The 23890-nt window shown below is 44.5% G+C and overlaps 1 protein-coding gene and 1 long non-coding RNA gene across 6 annotated transcripts in view; one reads left to right on the plus strand and one right to left on the minus strand.

Annotated features, from left to right (window-relative positions):
- Window positions 1–23890, plus strand: part of LOC119506556 (death-associated protein kinase 1-like) — a 57799-nt gene that overhangs the window by 13264 nt on the left and 20645 nt on the right. For 2 of the 5 annotated variants that reach the window (XM_037799566.1, XM_037799567.1), the window contains exons 1-2: window positions 20921–21047; window positions 22144–22303. In XM_037799566.1, coding sequence (XP_037655494.1) covers window positions 22152–22303 — 152 coding nt within the window. In that variant the 5' untranslated portion in view covers window positions 20921–21047; window positions 22144–22151. Of the gene's footprint in view, window positions 1–12626; window positions 16691–19633; window positions 19738–20861; window positions 21048–22041; window positions 22304–23890 lie in introns of those variants that run through there. The other 3 variants (XM_037799570.1, XM_037799569.1, XM_037799571.1) reach the window with 3 other exon arrangements.
- Window positions 2113–17472, minus strand: LOC119506557. Its single transcript, XR_005211010.1, has 3 exons — window positions 17461–17472; window positions 11809–11813; window positions 2113–2250 (listed from the first exon to the last, which is right to left on the minus strand). It is a non-coding gene; the product is annotated as an uncharacterized LOC119506557 (long non-coding RNA).

Below are 23890 nucleotides of genomic sequence, written 5' to 3' on the forward strand. Positions count from 1 at the left end.
TATGTTGCTTTTTTCCTGCAGACCTGTCTTGTCCTTGGCATTTAGCAGCTTGACTACTATTTGTCCAGGCATGGTTCTCTCAGAATTTGTCCTGTTTTGGGTTCATTGGTCTTCTTGAATGTACATATTCATGTCTTTCGTTAAATTGGTGAAGTTTTCTGCCATTATTTCTTTGATTATTCCTTCTTCCTGTCTCTCTTTCTTTTCCTTCTGGGACTCCTGTAATGTGTTTATTGGTATCCCTGATGGTGTCCCACAAGTCTCTTAGGCTCTGTTCATTTTTTTCATTCTGATCCTCCTCCTGAATCATTTCAATTATCTCCTCTTTGAGTTCACTGATTCCCTTTTCTGCCGTGTCCAATCTTCTGTTTATACCCTCTAGGGAATTTTTCATTTCAGTTATTGTGGTCTTCATTATCAGTATTTCTATTTGGTTCCTTTTTAAAATTTCTGCCTCTTTATTGAGAGTATCATTTTGTTCATTCATCATTTTCATGATATCCTTTAGTTCTTTTTCTTCTTCTTCTTTAAGTCCTTGAGCATGTTGAGAATCACTTTTTAAAGTCTTTGTCCAGTATTTCCAAAGACTGGTATTCTTCACTAATGAGTCTCTGGATTTTTATCTTGTTCCTTTGGATGGGCCATCATTTCCTGTTTCTTTGTTGTAATCTTTTTCTGTCCACTGTATATTTTAATATTTTAAAGCATTAACTCTGTGATTTAGTCCCTGCATCATCTGTTCCTTACATTTGTGTCCAAATACTAATATGACAAAGGTTTTCTTGAGTGCCAGGAGCTAACAGAAAGAAACAACCCAATGTAAAAAACATCTTTCACAGTCTTTGCCAGTTGGCTCTGGGTTAGCTGGTGTTCTCCTGCAGGGTTTAGCCCTCCTAACAAGCAGATCAGCCAGCGGTGAATGTGAAGTTTAGGATCCTCTCTGTCTTTTCTGACCTGTATCTTGTCCTGGACTTGTGCTAGCTGGTGCCTTTGGAATTCCCTGGACTTAAAGCAGGTAATCCTTTGCCCCAGACCTCTTTGTCTTAATTGATTCTTATACTGCTTTAACTATTCTAAGCTGCTTCTGCCTGCAGTTTAAGTGCTGGGAGGGGGATCCTGAGAGAAGTTTCCTGATCAGTCTTTCAGGCTGCTGCCAGATAGATTGATACCCACATACAGGCACCAAGCTACGCACATAGGGGTTAGGCTCCTCCCTCAGGGTTAAGACCGGGTACCCTCAACGGGAGCACATTTGGGCAGATCACAGGTCAGGAGATGCCAGCATCTCCTACCATTTTTAAAGCTTCATTTCTTCATTCGGTCTTTGCCCAGTTACCACAACCCTTTAACTGTTTTGTAGCATTTTGAGAAAGATGGCTCTGCCAGTTTCGGCTAGTTGTTCAAATGTTCTGTGTGGAAACTTCACCTTGGGGCATCTTACTCCCCCATCCTGGTCTACTGGCTCACCCAAAAAATTTTGAATTGACATTCAATGGCTGATGGAGCTGGCACATATACCCTGCTAATCAAAAGCACTTTAATATCAGGCATATTTCCTTCTGTAATATCACTTTGCAGTTTGTTTCCTAAGGGAAGGCTTCAGCTAACACTGTCACCTTTTGCTAAACAGAATTTGCACTGTTTTAATTTATTTTTGACTTAATTGGAGCTCTAGTGCTGGTAGTTGGCTCTGAATTGAGTATTTCCTCTGAAATGATGGTTGCTTGGTCATGCTGCATTTCTAAATGTTAAAGAGAACATAGTGTTTTTTGGAAATTGCATCTTGGCATCATGCTGCTGCTCAGAACATCAGGAAGAACTAAAAACTTGAGATAGCTACAGAAAATGAAATCATTGCCAACAAGGAACTGTCTAAAAATACTGGAAAAATTATAAATGAAGCAGCTGGTGGTGGGTGCCAATGAATATAATGTTATGAAAGCTACTTGGGTTCCTAAAGGCTTGTTTGTGCTGGGCTATACAAGAGAGGAAATGGGGGGCAATTAAAATGACTTTATCCAAAACAAACAAACAAACAAACAAAACATTTCCAAACAAAATGAAGCAAAACAATGGGAAAAACAGATACCGTGAAATAACTTCATTCCTTCCAATTTGTTTCATTTTTAAACTATGGTGATAGATATATATTTATCTTCAGATTCTGGACCATAGATGCCGTGAATGGAGGCTTTGAATTTTACAAATCCACCAGAGATTTTAGGTTTCAAGTTTCTTCTGATTCTAAACCTGAAAAAATGAAGAAAGACAGTAAGGATGATAATACCTTGAAGTTTGGACTTTCTTCTAGCTTAAGCAATCCAGCTCCTTTAGGTCCACTTCTCTTTGGGGTGTCTAATCTTGGGCAGCAGGAAAGGAAAGAGAAATTCCATAAATTTACTTCTGAAGTTGTTAGCTTTGGCACAAGTGTTGTTAACCATGATCCAGCTGTTGCTAATACTGCAGTGACCTCTGAGAACAAGAGCAGCTTCAGTTTTGGAACCGTAGAAGCCAAAAGTGTTTCAGTGGCTCCATTCACATGTAAGACATCAGAAGTAAAAATGGAGAAATTGCCTCCACCCAAAGGAGGGTTCACTTCTGGCAATATGGGATCTGCCTCTCTGCCACCTGCCTCAGCGTTCCCTTTGGGAAAGACAGAGGAGAAACAGCAAGAGCACGTCACTTCTGCTACTCTTGTGTATGGGACAAAAACTGATAAAGAAGACACAAAGCAGAAGCCACTGTTTTCCTTTGGCAATTCAAAGCAAACCAAAGATGAGAGTTGTTCACAGTTGGCATTTGGTTTCAATATGATAAAACTATCTGAGAAGGCATCTGAACAGTCAACAAAGGCCACTTTTGCTTTTGGAGCTCAAACCAATACTGCAGCTGATCAAGGAATAGCAAAGCCAGTTTTCAGTTTCTTCAACAACAGTTCCTGTGGTTCAAGGACATCAGCCCCTTCAGCAGGTAGTGGCGTATTTGCTTATTCCAACCCTTCCTCCAACCCACCTGTGTCTGCTTTTGTGTTTGGACAGACCAGTAATCCCATCAGCAGCTCTGCCCTTGGTAACTTTGCTGAACCCAGCACATCTCAGTCTTTGCTATTTTCTCAAAGGAACAAACCAGCAACCCAGTATAGCACTGGTACAGCTGTCACCCCATTTGTCTTAGGTCCAGGAGCCATGAATAATAATACTTCAACCTCTGGTTTCAGCTCTGGAGCTACAACCTCATCTAGCTCTGCAGGATCCATCTGTCTAGGCAGACAAGTAATAAAGTAATGATAAAAAAAAATAAAAGATGGGGGAGGATGAAAACATAAGATAGCGGCTAGGTGAGATGGCAAAAAAAAACAAAAAAAAAAAACAAAAAAAAACAACCATCTCCATGAAAAATACTAGATAAAAGCCAGAAAGTGACCCAGAACACCAGTTCCAGTGATGCACCAGCCAGACAAGGTCTGCTAAATTCACAGGGAGCATGCATTTGGTGAAACCAGGAGTCTGTGTTCTGAAATGAGCAAGTAAGCTGGCTGAAAGTCCCACAGCTGTGCTGAAGTGTGGGGAAATGCAGGCTGGTGTTTGGAGATGGACTAGTTCTTTAAAAAAACAAAAAACAGAAAAAACCCTGGAGCATCTACAGATACGGCAGTGAGAACTGCGCAGTGAAGCACGCAGGAGCGGGCTGTAGCCAACGCCTCAGTATCTGGCATGGAGGATAGTGCTCCCCACACCCATTGCTGATTGTTTCAGGGACAGTGGGACAGAGGGGAACCAAAAGGAGGAAGAAACTTTGCCCCCTACAGACATCTCCTCAGTGGCCTGGGGATGCTCCCACTCAGTGCCAGACCCACAGCTGAGAGCCGTGCCAAGAAACCCAGTGTGACGGGGTGTCTTTCCTGCAGCACCATGCACATACCACAGTACCGGCTGTGGACACCTTTAGTGCACCCACAGCTGGGAAGTTGGAGCTGTGCAAAAAGGGGGAAAACATGCCCCATTCAACTATCTTTAAAGCAGGCTGGGAAGGCCTCTGCATGGCCCAGCAGGCCAGGGTGTCCCTGGAGGCTGGTGTGCACTTGTGAAGTGGCACAGCCTTCCCTCAGCAGAGGTCCTGGAAGAGCATGGCAGGGATAGGGGACCTGCTTGGAAAACCCAGGGTCCCTACGCGAATACCAAGGACCTGTGGGTAAGTGGCAGAGACAGTACTTGGCAAGACTGAAGTGAAGGCTTAGACTTGTGTAACAGCCTTCAATCTCTGGGAACACCTGGGAGGTTTGATTATTAAAGCTGTCCTGCTCCCTAACCACCCAGACACATTCCCCACATTCAAGGTGGACAGCACCAACAACACACCCAAACTTAGTGCACCAGTTGAACCCCACAAGAATCAGATCCCCACACACCAGAAAGACAAAGTCGGGGAGAACTGACTTGAGGGGAATAGGTGACTCGCGGACACCATCTGCTGGCTAGAGAAAGGTTAGAGATCGGTATTTTTTTTATATCCAGAAAGAACCCTATCAAGTAAAGCAAATGCCTAGAGGCCAGAAACAACAGAAAATCTTAATACATATGATAAAACCAGACGATATGGAGAACCCAAACCCAAACACCCAAATTAAAAGATCAGAAGAGACAGAGTACTTGGTGCAATTAATCAAAGACATAAAATCACACAGTGGGAGCATGACCCAGGACATAAAGGACATGAAGAAGAGCATGACACAGGATATAAAGGGCATAAAGAAGACCCCAGAAGAGCATAAAGAAGAAATTGCAAGAGTAAATAAAAAAAATAGAAGATCTTATGGAAATAAAAGAAACTGTTGGCCAAATTAAAAAGACTCTGGATACTCATAATGCAAGATTAGAGGAAACTGAACAACGACTCAGCGTCCTCAACAACCATAGAACGGAAAATGAAAGAACAAAAGAAAGAATGGGGAAAAAAATTGAAAAAATTGAAATGGATCTCAGGGATACGATAGATAAAATAAAACGTCCAAACTTAAGACTCATTGGTGTCCCAGAAGGGGAAGAGAAGGGTAAAGGTCTAGAAAGAGTATTCAAAGAAATTGTTGGAGAAAACTTCCCAAACCTTCTACACAATATAAATACACAAAGCATAAATGCCCAGCAAACTCCAAATAGAATAAATCCAAATAAACTGATTCCAAGACATATTCTGATCAGACTGTCAAATAACTGAAGAGAAGGAGCAAGTTCTGAAAGCAGCAAGAGAAAAGCAATTCACCACATACAAAGGAAAGGACATAAGACTAAGTTGTGGCTACTCAGCAGCCACCATGGAGGCAAGAAGGCAGTGGCATGACATATTTAAAATTCTGAGAGAAAAAAAATTCCGACTAAGAATACTTTATCCAGCAAAACTCTCCTTCACATTTGAGGGAGAGCTTAAATTTTTCACAGACAAACAAATGCTTAGAGATTTTGCTAACAAAAGACCTGCCCTACTTCAGATACTAAAGGGAGCCCTACCAACAGAGAAACAAAGAAAGGAGAGAGAGATACAGAGAATTTTAACAGACATATATAGAACATTGAATCCCAAATCACCAGGACATACATTTTTCTCTAGTGATCATGGATCTTTCTCCAGAATAGACTATATGCTGGGACATAAAACAAGACTCAATAAATTAAAAAAAACAAAACAAAAACTGAATATATTCAAAGCACATTCTCTGGGCTCAATGGAATACAAATAGAAGTCAATGATTTTTGATTTGTAACTCCACTATTTACTTCTTGCAAGATATAAAGTACATAAACTCTAATGACAAATCAGTAGCTTTGGACTCAATGTAAAATATGTAATTTTTGACAAGAACTGTAGAATGGTGGGGGAAGGGAGGTGTATAGGAACATAGTTTATGTGTCATATTGAAATTAAATTGGTATCAAGGAAAAACAAGATTGTTATGGATTTAAGAGGTTAAATTTAAGCCCCACAGTAAGCACAAAGAAATTATCAGGGAATATGACCATAGAGATGAAAAGTACAGTATGGGTTATGAGAAGTGGGGGAAGGGGCAATGGGGAGTTAATAAATGAGTGTAGGGTTGCTGTTTGGGGTGAAGGGAAATTTCTAGTAATGGATGGTGGGGAGCTGGTAGCATTATAACATTCTAAATGTGATTAATCCCACTAATGGAATGCTAGGGAGGAGTTGCAATGGGAAGATTTAGGCCATATATATGTTTCCACAATTGAAAAAGAAAAAGACGGTCTAAATAGGCCATGACAATTAAATGACAAGGACATGGGAATTGTATATGTGAATTATATAGTTTGTTCAAGGATGTGTGCAGCTAGCTCTCATATGTTCAGAAGACAGAGCAATAGATGATGGATGATAGATAGGGAGGGAGGGAAGGAAAGAAAGAAATGGTGGTGTGACAGGATGTTAAAGTTGGTGGATCGGGGTATCGGGGGAGGGGGTCAGGGTATGCTGGAGTTCTGTGTATGGGTTTTGTATTGTTCTTGCAACTGTCCCTGTAAGTTTGAATTTATTTCAAATTAAAATTTAAAAAAAATGTGGGAGGATAAGGGATATGGAATGGTTTAGGTGTTCCTTATTTTTGAGTAATGAAAATGTTTGAATATTGATTGTGGCCCTGCAGGAACAACTATACAATGATACTGTTAGCCATTGATTGTGTTCTTTGGATGGATTATTTGGTGTGTGAGTATATCTCAATCAAATTGCATTAAAAAAACAAACAAAAGAGAAATGTTCAAAGACAACATGCTAAGTGGTGACCAGTAAAGGTACCCTTTCCCAGATGCATGGTGCCAGTGCATCAGTGTAAGTTACCACTGGGCCATCAAGAAATCCCTGACACCATTAAGGAATTGGAAACAGTGGGAATTACAAACCCCACTCACATCCCATTGCATAGCCCAGTCTGGCCAGTGAAGGAACCTGATGCTGCCTGGAGGATGTGTATTGATTATAGAGAATATAACCATGTAAATTCTCCTTTGTTCACAGGTGTACCAAACATAGCTACATTGTTACAGGATATTAGTTCTCAGGCCAATTATATTTTGTTTCGGATCTTTTTTTTTTTTTAATTTTTGTTGGGATTGGTCCGATACCATACAGTTATCCAAAGATCCAAAGTGTACAATCAGTTGGCCCTGGTACCCTCATACAGCTGTGCATCCATTGCCACACTTAATTTTTGTTCAATTTTTAGAAGCTTTTCATTACTCCAGACAAGAAATAAAGTGAAAGATGAAAAAAGAAAAAAAGAAAAGGAAACTGGAATCCTCCCATATCCTTAACCAACCCCCCTCAATTTTTGACTTGTAGCGTTGGTATAGTACATTTGTTACTCTTTATGAAAAAATGTTGAAATACTACTAACTGTATTATATAGTTTGCAATAGGTATATATTTATTCCCTATATGCTCCTCTATTATTAAGTTCTGATTGTATTGTCTTACATTTGTTCTGGTTCATGGAAGAGATTTCTAATATTTGTACAGTTAATCATGGACATTGCCCACAATAGGATTCAGTTTTATACATTCCCCTCTTTTGATCTCCAACTTTCCTTCTGGTGACATATATGACTCTGAGCTTCCCCTTTCCACCTCATTCACACCATTCGGCACTGTTAGTTATTCTCACATCTTGCTATCAACACCTCTGTTCATTTCCAAACATTTAAGTTCATCCTAGTTGAACATTCTGCTCATACTAAGCAATCGCTCCCCATTCTTAAGCCTCATCCTATGCCTTGGTACCTTATATTTCATGTCTGTGAGTTTACATATTATAATTAGTTCCTATCAGTGAGACCCTGCAATATTTGTCCTTATGTGTCTGGCTTATTTCACTCAGTATATTGCCCTAAAGGTTTTGTCATCAACCCATTTTTTTTTTTTATTATGGTTTTGTTCACACGCTGTACATTCCATCCTAAGTAAATAATTGACGGTTCTCTGTATGGTCATATATTTATGTGTTCACCATCTTCACCACTATCTATATAAGGGCATCTACATTTCTTCCACAAGGCAGGAGGGAGAGTCAAAGAAGGTAGAGAGGCAAAAGAAAGAGGAAAAAAAAATGACAGCTAGGAAGCAGCAAAAGGAAAAATAACCTTAAATCAAAAAAGAGTAAAGAGTCATACAACACTACCAATGTCAAGTGTCTAACATGCCTCCCCTATCTCCCCCTCTTTTCTGCATTTACCTTGGTATATCACCTTTGTTACATTAAAGGAAGCATAATACAATGATTCTGTTAGTTACAGTCTCTAGTTTACATTGATTGCATCTCTCCCCCAATGCCTCCCCATTTCTAACACCTTGCAAGGTTGACATTTGCTTGTTCTCCCTCATAAAACAACATATTTGTACATTTTATCACAATTGTTGAACACTCTAGATTTCACCAAGTTACACAGTCCCAGTCTTTATCTTTCCTCCTTTCTTCTGGTGTCTCACATGATCCCAACCTTTCTCTCTCAACCATATTCATGGTTATTTTTGTTCAGTGTACTTACATTGGTGTGTTACCATCTCCCAAAATTGTGTTCCAAACCACATACTCCTGTCTTCTCGTATCACTCTGTAGTGGTCCCTTTAGTATTTCCTGTAGGGCAGGTGTCTTGTTCACAAAGTCTCTCATTGTCTGTTTGTCAGAAAATATTTTGAGCTCTCCCTCATATTTGAAAGACAGCTTTGCTGGATATAGGATTCTTGATTCGTGGTTTTTCTCTTTCAGTACCTTAAACATATCACACCACTTCCTTCTTGCCTCCAGGGTTTCTGCTGAGAGATCCGCACGTAGTCTTATTAAGCATCCTTTGTATGTGATGGATTGCTTTTCTCTTGCTGCTTTAAGGATTCTCTCTTTGTCTTTGACATTTGATAATCTGATTATTAAGTGTCTTGGCATAGGCCTATTCAGATCTATTCTGTTTGGAGTACACTGCGCTTCTTGGATCTGTAGTTTTATGTCTTTCATAAGAAATGGGAAACTTTCATTAATTATTTCCTCTATTATTGCTTGTGCCCCTTTTCCCTTCTCTTCTCCTTCTGGGACACCAATGATACATACATTCTTGTACTTTGTTTCATCTTTAACTTCCCGGAGATGTTGCTCATATTTTTTCATTCTTTTCTCCATCTGCTCCTTTGCGTGTGGGGTTTCAGGTGTTTTGTTCTCCAGTTCCTGAGTGTTTTCTTCCACCTCTTGAGATCTGCTGTTTTATGTTTCCATTGTGTCTTTTGTCTCTTGTGTTGTGCCTTTCATTTCCATAGATTCTACTAGTTTTTTTGAACTTTCTATTTCTACCTTATGTATGCCCAGTGTTTTCTTTACAGCCTCTATCTCTTTTGCGATATCTTCTCTAAACTTTTTGAATTGATTTAGCATTAGTTGTTTAAATTCCTGTATCTCAGTTGAAGTGTACATTTGTTCCTTTGGGCCATAACTTTGTTTTTCTTAGTGTAGATTGTAATTTTCTGTTGTCTAGGCATGGTTTCCTTGGTTACCCCAATTAGGTCTTCCCAGACCGGAACAGGCTCAGGTCCCAGAGGGAAGAAATATTCAGTATCTGGTTTCCCTGCGGGTGTGTCTTAGAAAATTGCTCCACCCTTTGATGCCTCAGGTCACTGTGCTTTTCTGCCCAGCAGGTGATGCCTGTTAGCCTATAATTCTTGACTGGTGTTAGGAGGTATGGCCCTGTTCCCCCCAGGCTCTGGGGTCTGGTTCTGAATGGAAAGGGCCCCACCCCTTTCCTCCTAGAGAAGACAGACCCCCCAGGTGGAGGTCATTAGCATTTCAATGGTCTCTCTCTCTGCTTGTGCTATCTCCACCCTTCTTTGAGTCACAGCACTGGGAACTGTAATGGCTGGGGATTTCTCCACTGAGCCGAAAAAGAAACAGATAGTCCCCTTCACACCAATCCAAGGCAATGCTCTGGCCCTCCAAGGTCAGTCATCACCCAAAGCCTCTGTTTTTTGGGGATGCGTACCTGTAGTGAGCAGTTCACACTCGCTACTTAAAACCCCAGTTGGAGCTCAGCTGAGCTATATTTGCTTGCTGGGAGAGAGCTTCTCTCTGGCATCACGAAGCTTTGCAGCTCTGGCTATGGGGGAGGGGGTCTCGCGACTTGGATCCGCAGGTTTAACTTACAGATTTTATGCTGTGATCTTGGGTATTCCTCCCAATTCAGGTTGGTGTATGATGAGTGGACGGTCTCGTTTTGCCCCCTGCAGTTATTCTGGATTATTTACTAGTTGTTTCTGTTTTTTTTTTTAGTTGTTCCAGGGGGACTACTTAGCTTCCACTCCTATCTGTACCACCATCTTCCCTCCTCCCCCTTTGAGTTGGATCTTGGTAATTATCTTTTTATCATTTCTGTAGATCCCTCCAGCCAGCCTGCCTTCTCCTTCATGTGGGAAGGACAGCAGTGGACATTTACCATGCTGCCACAAGGATATCTTCACAGTCCCACCATTTGCCCTGATTTGGTAGCTCGCAATTTTAAAATGTGGAAACCTCCAGCAGAGGTCACTCTCTTTCCTTATATTGATGAGTTAATGTTGAACAAGTAACTGTCTTGCAGAATTGGAAACTGCGGCTAAGACCATCATAGCCCACCTCGAGAGCCCCGAGGAGGATGGGCTGTAAATGGGGACAAACTACAAGGGCTTGAATACTCTGTCAAATAGTTAAGTGCTGTTTGGTCAGGTAAAACTAAGACTGTTCCTTCTGCTGTTGCTGATAAAGTGTAAAATTACCCCATTCCATGTACTGCTAAACAGCTCATGGGTTTCCTTGGTTTGTTGGGTTATTGGAGTCAGTTTATACCCCAGTTAGCACAGATTCTAAAACCCATGTATGTCCTAATTAGGAAAGTAAAAACATGGGAATGGGATGTTCCACAGAAGGCTGCTTTTGAAAAAGCCAAACAGGTGATTGCCAAGGCCCAGGCATTTTTGGGGGTGGACCCAGGTGTGCCTTGCAAATTAGATGTGGTCAGTACCGGTCTTGGCTTTGGGAGGGGCTTGTGGCAAAGGCAGCAGGCAAAGCAGTTTCCCATTGGCTTTTGGTCTCAGCTCTGGAAAGGAACCGAACTCTGGTACAGTTCTTTAGGAAAACAACTGTGTTTTGCCTATAATGCCTTAGGACATTAAAGGACTCACCCAGAAATGTCCTGTGACGTTTCAAACAGCCATCCCCATAAAAGGGAGTATATGGAAGATTTCCATTAATCTCACTCTGGCAGTGCACAATTCAGCACATTAATGAAATGGAAAGCTTACCTGGTACAGTGCAGCATTTTCAACAGCTCTTTAAGCTGAGATGACAATATCTTAGAACAGTTTATTATGTGGAAGAACAAGATTTGCCCCTCCCCACTGATCCTCCCAAGGTGGCTGTTTCTGTGTCCAGCAATGACAGATGTAGCAGTATACCTGAGTTGCGCAGTACATTGATGGATCAGCATACAGACAGCTCACCACCTGGACAGCAGCAGCTGTGCAACTTCGTAAGGACAGCTTGTGGTGGGAAACTGCAACTAGTGGCCTGAATTAAGGGCTCTGTGGATGGTCACTGTTCATGAACCTGGAGATGCATTAACTATTTGTATTGACAATTGGGCAGTGTTCTGAGGCCTCAGTATGCTTGGCCATGTGGAAGTGACAGCAGTGGACTGTTGTCAGCCACCCCCATGGGGAAAGGAAATGTGGGAGGTCATCCTGAGTGGCTGTCATAATCAAAAGGTAACTGGTTCATGTCTCTGCCCATAACACTGGTTCTTTACCTGGCAATATTGAAGCAGATGCTTTAGCAAAAATTTGTATCATAGAGCCAACATTGCACAAGCCTGCAAAATGGTCAGTCTAGGTTATGTGTTTCTGCTTTAATCTTTCTTATTTCTTTTCTTCTAATTGCATTAGGGTTAGTTTGCTGATCATTGTCTAGCCTCTTCTGTTGTTCAGCTAGGTCTTTGGTTTTAGCTCTTTCTTGCTTTCTGATGTATGCATTTAGAGGTATAAATTTTCCTCTCAGCACCTCTTTTACTGCATCCCATGGGTTTTGAGTTGTATTCTTGTTTTCATTCATCTGTAGATAGTTACCTATTTCACTTGCAGTTTTTTCTTTGACCCACTCATTGTTTAGGAGTCTGTCGTTTAACCTCCATGTTTTTGTAAAAGATCTGGTTGATTGGTGGTTGTTGATTTCTAGTTGCATTCCATCATGGTCAGTGAACGTGCTTTGAATAATTTCCATCTTTTTAAATTTATGGAGGCATGTTTTATGCCCCAGCATATGATCTGACCTGGAGAGTGTTCCATGAGCCCTAGTGAAAAATGTATATCCTGGTAATTTGGGATGTAATGCTCGAATTCATTTATCACATTTTTTAGGTTCTCAATTTCCTTGTTGGTCATCTGTCTTGTTCTATCTATAGAGGATAGTGCACTGTTAAAGTCTCCCACTATTATTGTAGAAATGTCTATGGCTTTCTTCAGTTTTGTCAGTGTTTGTCTCATGTACACAGGAGCAAGCATCCCCAGACTGAATGTCACACCCACCCTGTCCCTGTTTCTGTACCACATCTATGCAGGGGCACTATGCCAGTGGCTGCCCCAAGGAATGCTGCAGGTCATTCATGCATCAGTGCTGGCTCTGCCATGCCTGTCACCTGCACTACCCCCACAGTGTGGAAGATGTGGTGGTTGGTCCATGTGCCAGCACTCAGCTCATGCTGGGCTACCTGGAAGAGCATGGCTTCACCGATCCCATCCTCAAGCCCAAGAAAGATGGGCTGGGCCTGGCCATCCTTGCCCCACCTGCTGCATCAGCCACATCAAGAACTACATGGGTAAGTGCCCTCTCTTGGCTGTGGGGGCCCAGGGCCTGCTTTTAGACCTTCAGGCTTGGGTGGCCTTGGGGACTCAATCCCAGGATGCTCTGGCTGCCTCTTTAGTTTAGAGTGGGCATGGAAATGACTGCATGTGGGTTTCAGGGAGCAGAGCTAGGTATGATGGTCTGTGAAAGGTGCTCAGCCATGCTCAGGTTATGCTGAGAATTATACATGGCCTCCTGCTAAAGTAGTGTGTGACTCTGGCCAGCCCCTTCCCCTTTCAGGTCACTTGATTCAGCTAATCATATACTCCACCACCATTGGTTGTCCTGTGACCCTGTGATGCCCAGGGATTCCTGGAGGTCTATGTCCTCTTCCACGAGCTTGGCAGTTTCCGGAGCCTCCTGGCCCATCATCCTCTTAGCCCAGGTCCTGCCTTCTCCAAAGCTTAGTTCTGCATTTGGTCTGGATACCGTGAGCAAGTGATGTCATTGGCAGCTCACCATCTCATGTTCCATTTCCAGCTGCTGGTGCTTTGGATACATGCAGGAGTGTGACACCTGGGGTGTGTTAGGGGTGGCCAGCAAGGCAGCCTGTCATGGAGAGGCCAGCAATCCCCCCCAGTGGCCAGATGGCCTGTGCTTTGGTACCCTCACTGTTGCTGGGGCTCCTGATGCTCATGGGAGATGTCTCATGGCCAGTGGAGGAGGAAGGAAAACCCTGAAAAGGAAAACATCTGTCCAGCCATGGGTCACTTGTCTGACAGGTGAAGACACAGCTCTGATGATCTAAGTTTGACTGTTTTCATCTGTCATCCCATGCAGGGGTGTGTTTGTATTTAGGGTCTAGATAAGCTGCTAGGAAAACAGTAGGCAGTCTGCACAGGAGCCTTCAGTATTCCTGAGACCCATCACAGTTGCCATCCCCATTTCAGCTGTAGATGGGTCCCTGCTCCTTCTCTGGTGCCGCTTGTCCTCCTCCAGGAACAGCTCTGGAGCAGAACAGAGCAGGGTTATTGACTTGCTGCAACAAGGGAGAGCAACACATGGGGGACAGAGGGCATCTCAGATGAGATGTTAGAAAGGGCTTTTCCAATACAGCTATTTTAGGTTATTTGATTTTCTTAATTCTTTGTTTTGTCTGAGATGTGGTTTTTCTGTGGTGTGTTTTTAAAATTTTTGATATATAGGGTTTAACAAAAAGAAAAAGAATGGCTTGTTGCAGGATCTGGGCTGGAGTTAGGTGATTTGGGGGGCCTCTGAGGAAGTGAGGCTGTGCTCTGTATTGGATGCCCTCAGCAAGTGGGGTAATTCTGTGTTTGGGTATCATAATGATGCTCATCCAGCAGGAGGGAAGGCTTGAGTGTGGTTCCAGCCGTGGTTGGTAAAGAAGCAGTGGCCATGCACATGAGCCTTGATGGGGATGCTAGGTCCTTTGTTTGGCTTGTCTAGTGCTTGTGTCATCTGTTTTCAGACATGATAATTTATAGTCTTGTTTTTGTCTTTCTCCATTGTGGTGGTCACAGACTGGCCTTGTCTGGGTTGGGTCCATGAGATGGCTGTCAGCATGAGAACGCGGAGGCTAGGCCCTGGCTGTCAGGGCTGCTTCTCCCTTTCTCACACTAAGACTCACTTTTTCAGCTGGGCAGATGCCCATGTCCCCCAGGCCTGTGGCAGTAATGATGATGACTAATATTTCTAGGAGACCCATGAAGCACCTGGCAGTTTTCTAAGCTCTTCACACATGTGAACCAATTTCATCTTGGTCACAGACCTGGGGGTTGGGGACCCTGCTCTGCCCCTGAGACTCCAGGCCCTGCAGCCACCAATGGCTGGGCCAGGGTGGCATGTGCTCACCCCATCTCCACTATGGCTGGCCCTACAGTAGACGGAACACCTTCTTACATCAGGGAAGAAGTGACTTGAGGCTTTTAATTTTTACTTTCTTTCTTTTTCCTCTTAATTTTACTTTTTGTTATGGAAGTTTTCAAACAAGAAGGAGGGAAATAGGCAGTGAACCCCTTTGCACCCTCACCAGGAGCTGAGGCCACCAGTTTCCTGCCATTTTGCTGCCTCCCTCACCTTTCATTTTCACTTGGAGTATTTTAAAGCAGATCTCAGGAGCATACATCATTTCACCGATAAAAAATCTGGTATACTTTTAAAAATATAATCACAATTCCGTTATCGCACTCTATGACATAATGATAATTTCATAATGTCATGCGAGACCTAGCATAATTCTTTCCAGGTACTTCAAAAATATCTTTTTTGCCTTTGGTTTGAATCAGAATGCAAACGAGCTGCACACCACGTTTTGTTTTTATCTTTCTTTAGACTCTTTTACTCGCTAAACACCTCACGTTATTTTCCAAATAGTGCATTGTTTATAGCAGATTGATTTACAGCAAAATTGCTCAGAAAGAACAAAGTCCCCAATTTCCCATTCCCCAGCCCCTTCGCACCTCCCCCCAATTATTAAACAGTGTCCCGGTTATTAAGGTCTTACATAGTGGGGTACATGCATTACAATCATGACCCAACACTGAGACATAATTAAAGCCCATAGTTTACAGTAAGGCCACTCTCTGCATGTACAGTTCTGTGGTTTTGACAGATGCTGAACATCCTGATCTAACATTGCAGTTTCCTGCAGAATAGTTTCACTGGACTAAAAATGCCCCATATTCCCATTCTTGTCCCTTTTCCTTTTCCCCAAAACCCAGGGCAACATCTGATCTTTTAACCATATCCCCCTGCCTTTTTTCATTCCATTGATTTCTTAGGAAAACAGAGTTTTCATTCCCACACACTGGATTTGGTTGACGGCTTCCCTGTGGTGTCCTGTTATTTCCTGGAAATGGGCAGTTAGTGGCTTGGTTGGATTCATGTTCATTTTTCAGGCAGAATTCTGTCACAGGGGCTGGGTGCTTCCTTCCATAAGGAGGCCCACAGGACCCCACCACCCTCTCTCAGTGATGTCAAGATGGGTCCCTGGGCCAGTGGCCCAGCCTCCCCTGTCCACAGAGAGTCCCCGTCAACTTTTCAGGCATCACGTAGAGCAGCCGTCAAGGATCCTTGCCAAAGGAGTGTCCCCTTCTATCTTTCTTCTTGTAAAAAGAACTTTCCCTCCTTTGTTATTCAGCTATTCTGAGCTTTCTTTCCTTCACAGTTTTTACCCTGAACTTGTCTTCATCAGCTGCAGAAAATGCAGGATAAGTGCTTTTTCCTTTATGTACCAGTTTACCCATTTTCAGAATAATGAGTCAGTGCCCTAGGATTGTTGCAGGGTTATTTTTGAAAGATTTTAAGTGTATGTCCCATGCATTATTTCGGACACATTTAACAGAAAAAAAAAAAAAACCTCTTGTTGAGTGGAAATTCAGATTTATTGGGTATCCTGGATTTCTATTTGGTCATCTGGGCCCCCACCTGAGGCCCCATCTCCTCACTGTGCCTACATCATGGGGTTCTCGTTAGTCTGAGGGAGGGAGGGTGTAAAATGCTTTGTCAGTGGAGAAAGCTGGAAGGTGGGACCCGGAGCCTGGGAGCCCAGCGGCTGCGAGTGTGTTTGCCCTGCCCTTGTGCACCTGCTCTCTGTGGTCATCTTCACATGTGGCTGTCCCTCGAGCGGCCTGGTGAGCTTACCCCGGGAATGGCTTAGCACCTCCCACCAGCTTCCCCGGGACCTGAGCACAGTGTGGACATGATGGACGTCACCAAGCAGAAGGACTGCTAGATGAAGCTGAAGTTTTTGCACTACTACTACGGCACCAACCTGAAGCAGGTCCTCAAGTTCACCAGCCTCAAGTTCTGTGACACCAGGTGAGTGGCTGCCGTCCAACCCTGAGGGGCCAGGCTGGAGGGGGGTCCACAGGGGTGTGGGGTGAATGGGGAGCAGGGCTGCTGTCAGGTGCATCTGTCCTTGAGGGAACACATGCCAAGGGTCCCAGGGACTGTACACGGGCACAGATTTATTTCTGCTGGTTCTCTTTTAAGCTGTAAACGTGATACATTGTGAAAAATACAAACAAAAATCAGGACTGAAACACCAAATCCTCCTCTGGCTTGTTTCCCTAGCCACTCCCCAGAAAGAACCATTGTTAGCAGTGCAGTGTGGTCTCTTCTAGAAGTACACATGCTCACACCCACTCACCAGTGCACTCACTGACACACTCGTGATACTACCTCTCACAGACATACTCACTGTCACAACCATGACACTGACAAACTCGCTGACACCTTCCTGACACATACTCAGGCACTGCCTCACCAACACTCTCACACTCATTTATGGCCATGTCATACTTGACACTGACACACTCACAGACACAGATACACCTGTGGCAGTACCCCCCAGACACGATACTCCCGCAGACTCCCACTCACTCTGACAGACTCACCAACACACACTCCTATGATATTTTGTACACACTCACTAAGACTGACTCACCAACACAGTCACACTTGCTGACACACTTATTCACAAACACACCAACATATCCTTGGCACATACTCTCTGACACATTCACCAACACATTCGCACTTGCTGACATTCAGACACCAAAACTCCCGGCACATGTTGATACACTCACTGACATGTGACACTCCTACAGACTCCCCCTCCCTGAAACCAACACACTCACTGACACATACTGGCACAGCAAAACACCAATGCCTTCATGAACACACGTAGGCACACTCGAATACCCACGTGACACACTCAGTGGTACACTTGCATGCTCACGTGTCATTCTTACATGCTGCCACCTTCACGTTCATGCAGACATTCACATCCACGTGTTCACACTTACACACGCCCAAAGGCACACATGCTCCCACACGGCCCTACATCACATTGACACACATACTTAGGTGTGCACACTTATACACTTGCTAACACCCGTACACACTTTCACACTCACACTTACATGCACTCACAGACACACCTAAACACACTTACACACATCCTTTTAATTTGTACCTTTAAGAAACGGGAATCATACCATATCATACCAGTTTCTTTGCAGTCAACTTTTTGCCACTTCCCAGACTTGAGCCTCTTTCCTCTGGTTCAGGCCATCTTCACTGTTCACTCATGGAATTCAGGCTGTGGTGTCTCCTGGTCTTGGTTTATTTAGTCCTTGGTATCAGCATTGGTTAATTCTGAAAAGAAAAGTGTTACTTTTTGGTATCAGCATCACGGTCCCTGCTGTTAGTAGGGTTGTGTGGCCCTTCTTTGTCAAAGATCAGTCAGATGTCAGGTTCTCATCCCACTGATGAGGATATGTGCCTTGCTGCCACCAGCTTGGCGGTTTGCCCCTGGTACTCCTCTCTGCTTCCCCAGGACAACAGGCTCTGCTCTCATTACCTCTCACATCTGACCTGCCCCTGCTGCCTGCACCAGTCCCAAGTCCCTCTTGCCCCATCTCCATCAATCCCTGCTCCACTCTGCTGATTGCTTGGTAAAAGGCAGAGACACTCAATGGCTGGCAAGGAACCTTTCCACCTTGCCTACTTCCCACAAGCACTTGACCTAACATAAAGGCTCCTGTGCAAAAGGGCAGGGAGGCAAAAAATAACAGAGCTATCAAAACCCACAGTGAGTCACAAGGAGATAGTGTACCTGGACAATGGATTTTGTTTGAGCATCCTGGCAGTGAAGGAAAAAAGGGAAATGGGATGAATTATGGTGTTGAATGAGAGCAGGCCTGCCTGCATGTTGCTGAGATGGATTTTCTCCAAGGCTGAGTTCTGAGGATTGTGTTCCTTTGATACCAAAGATCACATGGATCATGTCACCATGAATTTTATATGCTACATTGCCCAGGAGAGGCCTTCACAGACAGGTGCCTGGTTAAGGGAGCTAAAGGGGGATACTTTTTTGGGCTGTTGTTTTCCTTTGGGCCTCTCCCGGCAACCCAGTTGCGAGCAGAAAAATTCATGATGCCTTCTGGGTCCCCTGGTCTAGTTGGAAGACTCTGAGAGTGCCTTGTTACAGCATTCATTTTACACGTACACACAATTATGCCCAGTTACACAGGTGAGGGCCAGGGTCAGCAGGAACCTCTCTGGGTTCTGTTTATACCATCTGACATCAGGTGGGGGGTGTTTCTGCTTCATCAGAGCCATTCCTCCCATGGGGATTTGTTGGCCAGTGCTTTGAGTTTCCTGGGCACTGCTGCTTCAGGGGAGACCCGCAGGGACTGGTGTGGCCCCCCAAAGCATTAAGGGTGACTCCCACCTCCACATGCTCAACTCCCTGTGGCTTTGCCTCCAGCCCTGACTGTGCACAGTGGGGTTTGCGCAGGTCAGGGAATGTAGGGTGACTTCCGCAGATGGGCTGATGTCCCTCCTAGTTGTTGGAGGGTGCAGGGAGCAGTGGCATTTCTACAGGAGAACAGGCTGGCTTTGACATCTGATGAGCAGTCCAGGCAAGGACTCAGATTCAGGGGAAAGGGTTTCTGGGGATTCTGCGAGGGGTCTACAGTGTGGGAGAGGATACAGGGTGTGGGTGGGTTGTGAGGGTGCCAGGCTGGCTGGGGAAGGTGGACTCTCTTCTCTCCTGTGGCCTTTGGGGGTTCCAGGTTGGATGGGAGGAAGGAGGGGCCACAAGGCCACATTGTGGGTAGATGTGGGCTCCTTGGGGAGGGAGAGTGACAGCAGTTGGGAACCTACAGAAGTTTTAATGAAGAGTGGCTGTACCTGAGGCCACTGGGGTTACGGGGGGTCCAGGACCTGGCTTTTGATTTCTCACCGTCTTGCCAGAGCTGACATGGTTTTGACCAATGATGGCTGTGATTTCTGGGGTGGAGGCTGAGATCTGCCAGTGTCCTTTTTGCCCGAGGACACTGAGACCTGATTCTCAGCCGGTGAGTTGGTCTCTCCACAGGTATTGCTGATTTGAATGTTTATAATGCAGTACTTGGGATTTTTTTTTAAATTCAGTTTTATTGAAATATATTCATGTACCATACAATCATCCATGGTATACAATCAACTGTTCACAGTACGATCATATAGTTATGCGTTCATCACAATCTATTTCTGAACATTTCCTGTACGTCAGAAAGAATCAGAATAAGAATAAAAAATAAAAGTGAAAAAAGAACACCCAAACCATCCCCCCATCCCACCCTATTTGTCATTTAGTTTTTGTCCCCACTTTTCTACCCATCCATCCACACACTAGAGAAAGGAAGTGTGATGCACAAGGTTTGTCACCCCTTGTAATCTACATTATTATATAATCGTCTTCAGGAGTCCAGACTGCTGGGTTGGAGTTTGGTAGTTTCAGGTGTTCACTTCTCGCTATTCCAATACATTAAAACCTAAGAGGTGTTATCTATATAGTGCATAAGAATGTCCACCAGAGTGACCTCTCGACTCCATTTGAAATCTCTCAGCCACTAAAACTATTTCATCCAAGACAGTGGCATTTCATTGAATTAGAGAACCCTTAACCTTTCCCATCCTCCCTGGAGGTGGATGGGTAGATTTGAGAGTGAGCGGAGGTGGTAGTTGTGTACACCTTGCTGTGTGCTCTGGGGAGCAGTGGCTTTTGCTGCAGAGACTCTGGGAGGTGCTTGTGTTGTGCAGGAGAAACAATATTCTCTTTCAGTGCAAATTGCCCTGTCACACTCATGGAGGATGGCCTGGAAATGGCTGCTTTCTGGTTTACCTAGAAAGGATACGTCCACTCTGGGGTGGCTTTTTTCTCTTCTGAGCCCAGAGTTGGGCTCTCTCGGCTTCTCCTCGTGTGGTCTTCTGTGCTTCGTATCCAGCAGCCAACAGTCACTGCTGTGGCCTGGCTCACTCCAGCCCTCCCAGAACCTCAGTGTCTTCATCTGTAAAGTGGGAGCAATGGTACCTGCTTCCAGGCAGTGAAGTAAAGTGCAGGAAGGACTTCATAGAGTACCTTTCACATCCCATTCCTTCCAAAACAGTGGTAAACATTCCTGTCATCACTGACCATTGTCTCTCTCCCCATGACCAGAATGTCCAGCTTCATGGAACCTCCTGACATTATAAAAAACAGCCTTTGGGAGAAAACTGCTGGCCTGATGATGCTTTGCTGGCTAAACTCAAAGTGCCCAAGTCCTGCCTGATGTGTGTGAAGGACAGCTACACTGACTCCTGCATTGGTTCAGGAGGTGTCTCTGCCTGGTTCCACCTGCTCAAGGTTAGCCTCGGGACCTTGGGGCCTGCCTGGGCCCTCAGCAAGCCCATAGTCCAACCACTGGATGGTCTGGAGACCACATGTACTCTAAATGTGGGGGCCTAAGATGGGATGTTACCCCACAGGAGGGACGGGGAGAATTTCAGGCACTGGGGATGGCAGGGAGTCCTTTCTGGGTGGAGGGGTGGGGGTGCCTCCCCAGACCAGAGAAGAACATGTCATTTTTCCTTTGTCTAGTGAGACAGAGGCACCTGAGATGATTTGGTGAAAGCCTCTTGAGTAATGACCAAGTGCCCAAGGGAGGGTGTTGGGGAGACTTCCTGGAAGTGGGAACAAGGTGTTAGTCTCCCCTGGGGCATGCAAGGGTCACATCCAGGAAGCGTGGAGTGGGGGCTAGAGGAACCAGCCAGGTGGGGATGCTGGGGACATTCACAAGTCAGAGGAGAGCTGGGAGGCTCATCACTGGGGCAACAGTAGGGAGGCCAGAAGAAAAAATGTGATGTAAATAGCAACAGGATGAAAAAACTTGAGGGTGGGGGGATGAGACCCAAAGTCTGGGGTTCAACCAGCCCCAAACTGGTTTTCTCCAGAATAGATGGTGCATGAGGTGGCGGCTCGGTTTCTGATCCTGACTCTGCAAGGCTCTGAGCAGGTCACCCTGGCCACCCTCTGGGCCCATCTCACTGGGTGGCGTCTCACTGTTGTGAGGGTGTAGAGCATGATGGGGCCTGGCAAATGCTGACAATGGAAGCAGTGGCCATCCTTTACCCAGATCAAGATCCAACAGTTCCAAAAAGTGGCGCTTCTTTTAACTCCCTCAGTTACAGTGTTCATGTACCCCTTTGGGACACATGTCCATTTGGAGTGCTGCAGAAATGTGGGTATGTGTGATTATGGGGTATTGCCTAGTTCCTGCTGGGGTCATGTATACCTAGAATCTTTCTAACATCCCAGCATTCCCAGGATGGAGGCACTGCTAATGGCCTCTTGTTGGCAGGGTGGGAAGATCTATCTCATCAAGCTGGCCTCAGCCGACTCCTCCCTTTATGAGTTCTGCCATTCGGCCCCCAACCGCAGTGAGATGTTCTTTGTCGACCAGGTGATCAGATGCTACAAGTGCAGTATCCAACATGGCCTGGTGCTCTGCATCTCAGCTGGGCCTGGGTGGCCCCAGGGGCCCCAGGACCTGGTCTCCTGCCTCACAGCCTGCTGCTGCTCCTGGGAAGTGAAGCCAGCAGGAGGGAGCCGTGTGGAGGAGGGTGAGGTGGGGCCACCCCCAACAGCAAACCCAGAGAGCTCCCCGATGGCCATGGGAACCGCACCCTGAGCCACTGGCAGGGCCGGGGCCACCCCTGAAGGGAGAAAGAGAGTGTTTGCTTACTCTAAACTTTGCAGTAAGGGATAGTTCAAGTACCTACAAAAGGAGGAAGTATGCTATAAGCCTTTGCCACTTCCCCACTCAGATTATGTTGAAGTCAATTCTAGACATATTGTTTCATCCCTAAGTATTTCAGTTTCTATCTCTAAAATACTTTTTTTAAGTAACATGATTAAAATACAGGCATCATCCCTTTAAAAAGTAACAGTTAATAGTAATCCTTTTGTATCACCAATATCCAGTCGATGTTCAGATTTTCTAAATGTCATATGTATATTTTTTGTGTGTTTTAAATTAGGATCAAAATGAGGCTCTCGCTTTTGGATTGATTTATATGCCTCAGATTGGTTCATGACACCTGGACTCTCCCTCTCCTCTCTGTCCCTCCCTCCCTGCCTCCCGCCTTTCCTTCCTCCCTCCGTTCTTCCTTCTCCTCCCTCCATCCTTCCCTCCCTCCCCCCCCTTTCATCCCTCATAATCACAGTCAATTTCTTTTCTTTCCTTTTTTCCTTTATTGTGAACTTTAACATACATACATAACAGTGATAAGTTTCAATGTATGATTTCACAGGTAGTTAGAAAGCAAATTTCAAAGAATGTCATGGGTCACAGTTTCACAGCTTCAGCCATTTCTGTTATTGTAAAATATCTCTTGATGTACAGCTCAACAAGTAGTCATATAGATAATTTCCAAAATTGTTATGGGTTACAGTTCCACAATTTCAGTTCTTTCCTTATGCAGTACAAGGTATATAAAGAAAAGAGAAGACCTTCAAGGCACAATTCAAAGAGCAGCTATAGAACAAATGCCAAGGGATGCAGTAGGCTACAGTTCCGCCATGTCATTTTCCTCCTTGCAACCCTTCCAAGAGCCCCACTTCCAAAAGTATATATGTAATTATATAAAGCTTCCGTATTCATAGACCTTCGTTCAATGTTATCTTGTTTGTTGCTACTCCTTCCTTTGACTTAATCTTTCTCCATCTTCAGGAGCATCTAGGCAGTGAGCACCCTAACTTGTTCATAGTAAAAGGGGGTTTTGACGGTATGGGGAAGGGGCCGCACCTGACAGTTGGTCTTAAAGCAGCTGTTGCCTCTGGCTTTTAGGACTTGTCTGGTTTAGAGTTTCACAGAGTTCACATTAGTGGTAACAGACAAGATCTCTCCTTTTGTGTCTGGCTTATTTCACTCAGCATTATGTCTTCAGAGTTCATCCATGTTGTCGTATGGTTTACGACCTCATTCCTTCTTACTGCCACATAGTATTCCATCATGCACATGTACCACATTTGTTTATCCACTCATCTGTCGAAGGACATTTGGATTGTTTCCATCTCTTGGCAATTGTGAACAATGCTGCTATGAACATAGGTTTGCAAAGATGTGTGCTTGTCACTGCTTTCAGATTTTCTGGGTATATACCAAGGAGTGAAATTGCTAGATCATAGGGTAACTCGATATCTAGTTT

The sequence above is a fragment of the Choloepus didactylus genome, chromosome 11 (genome assembly GCF_015220235.1).
Source record: "Choloepus didactylus isolate mChoDid1 chromosome 11, mChoDid1.pri, whole genome shotgun sequence".
Classification (NCBI taxonomy): domain Eukaryota; kingdom Metazoa; phylum Chordata; class Mammalia; order Pilosa; family Megalonychidae; genus Choloepus; species Choloepus didactylus.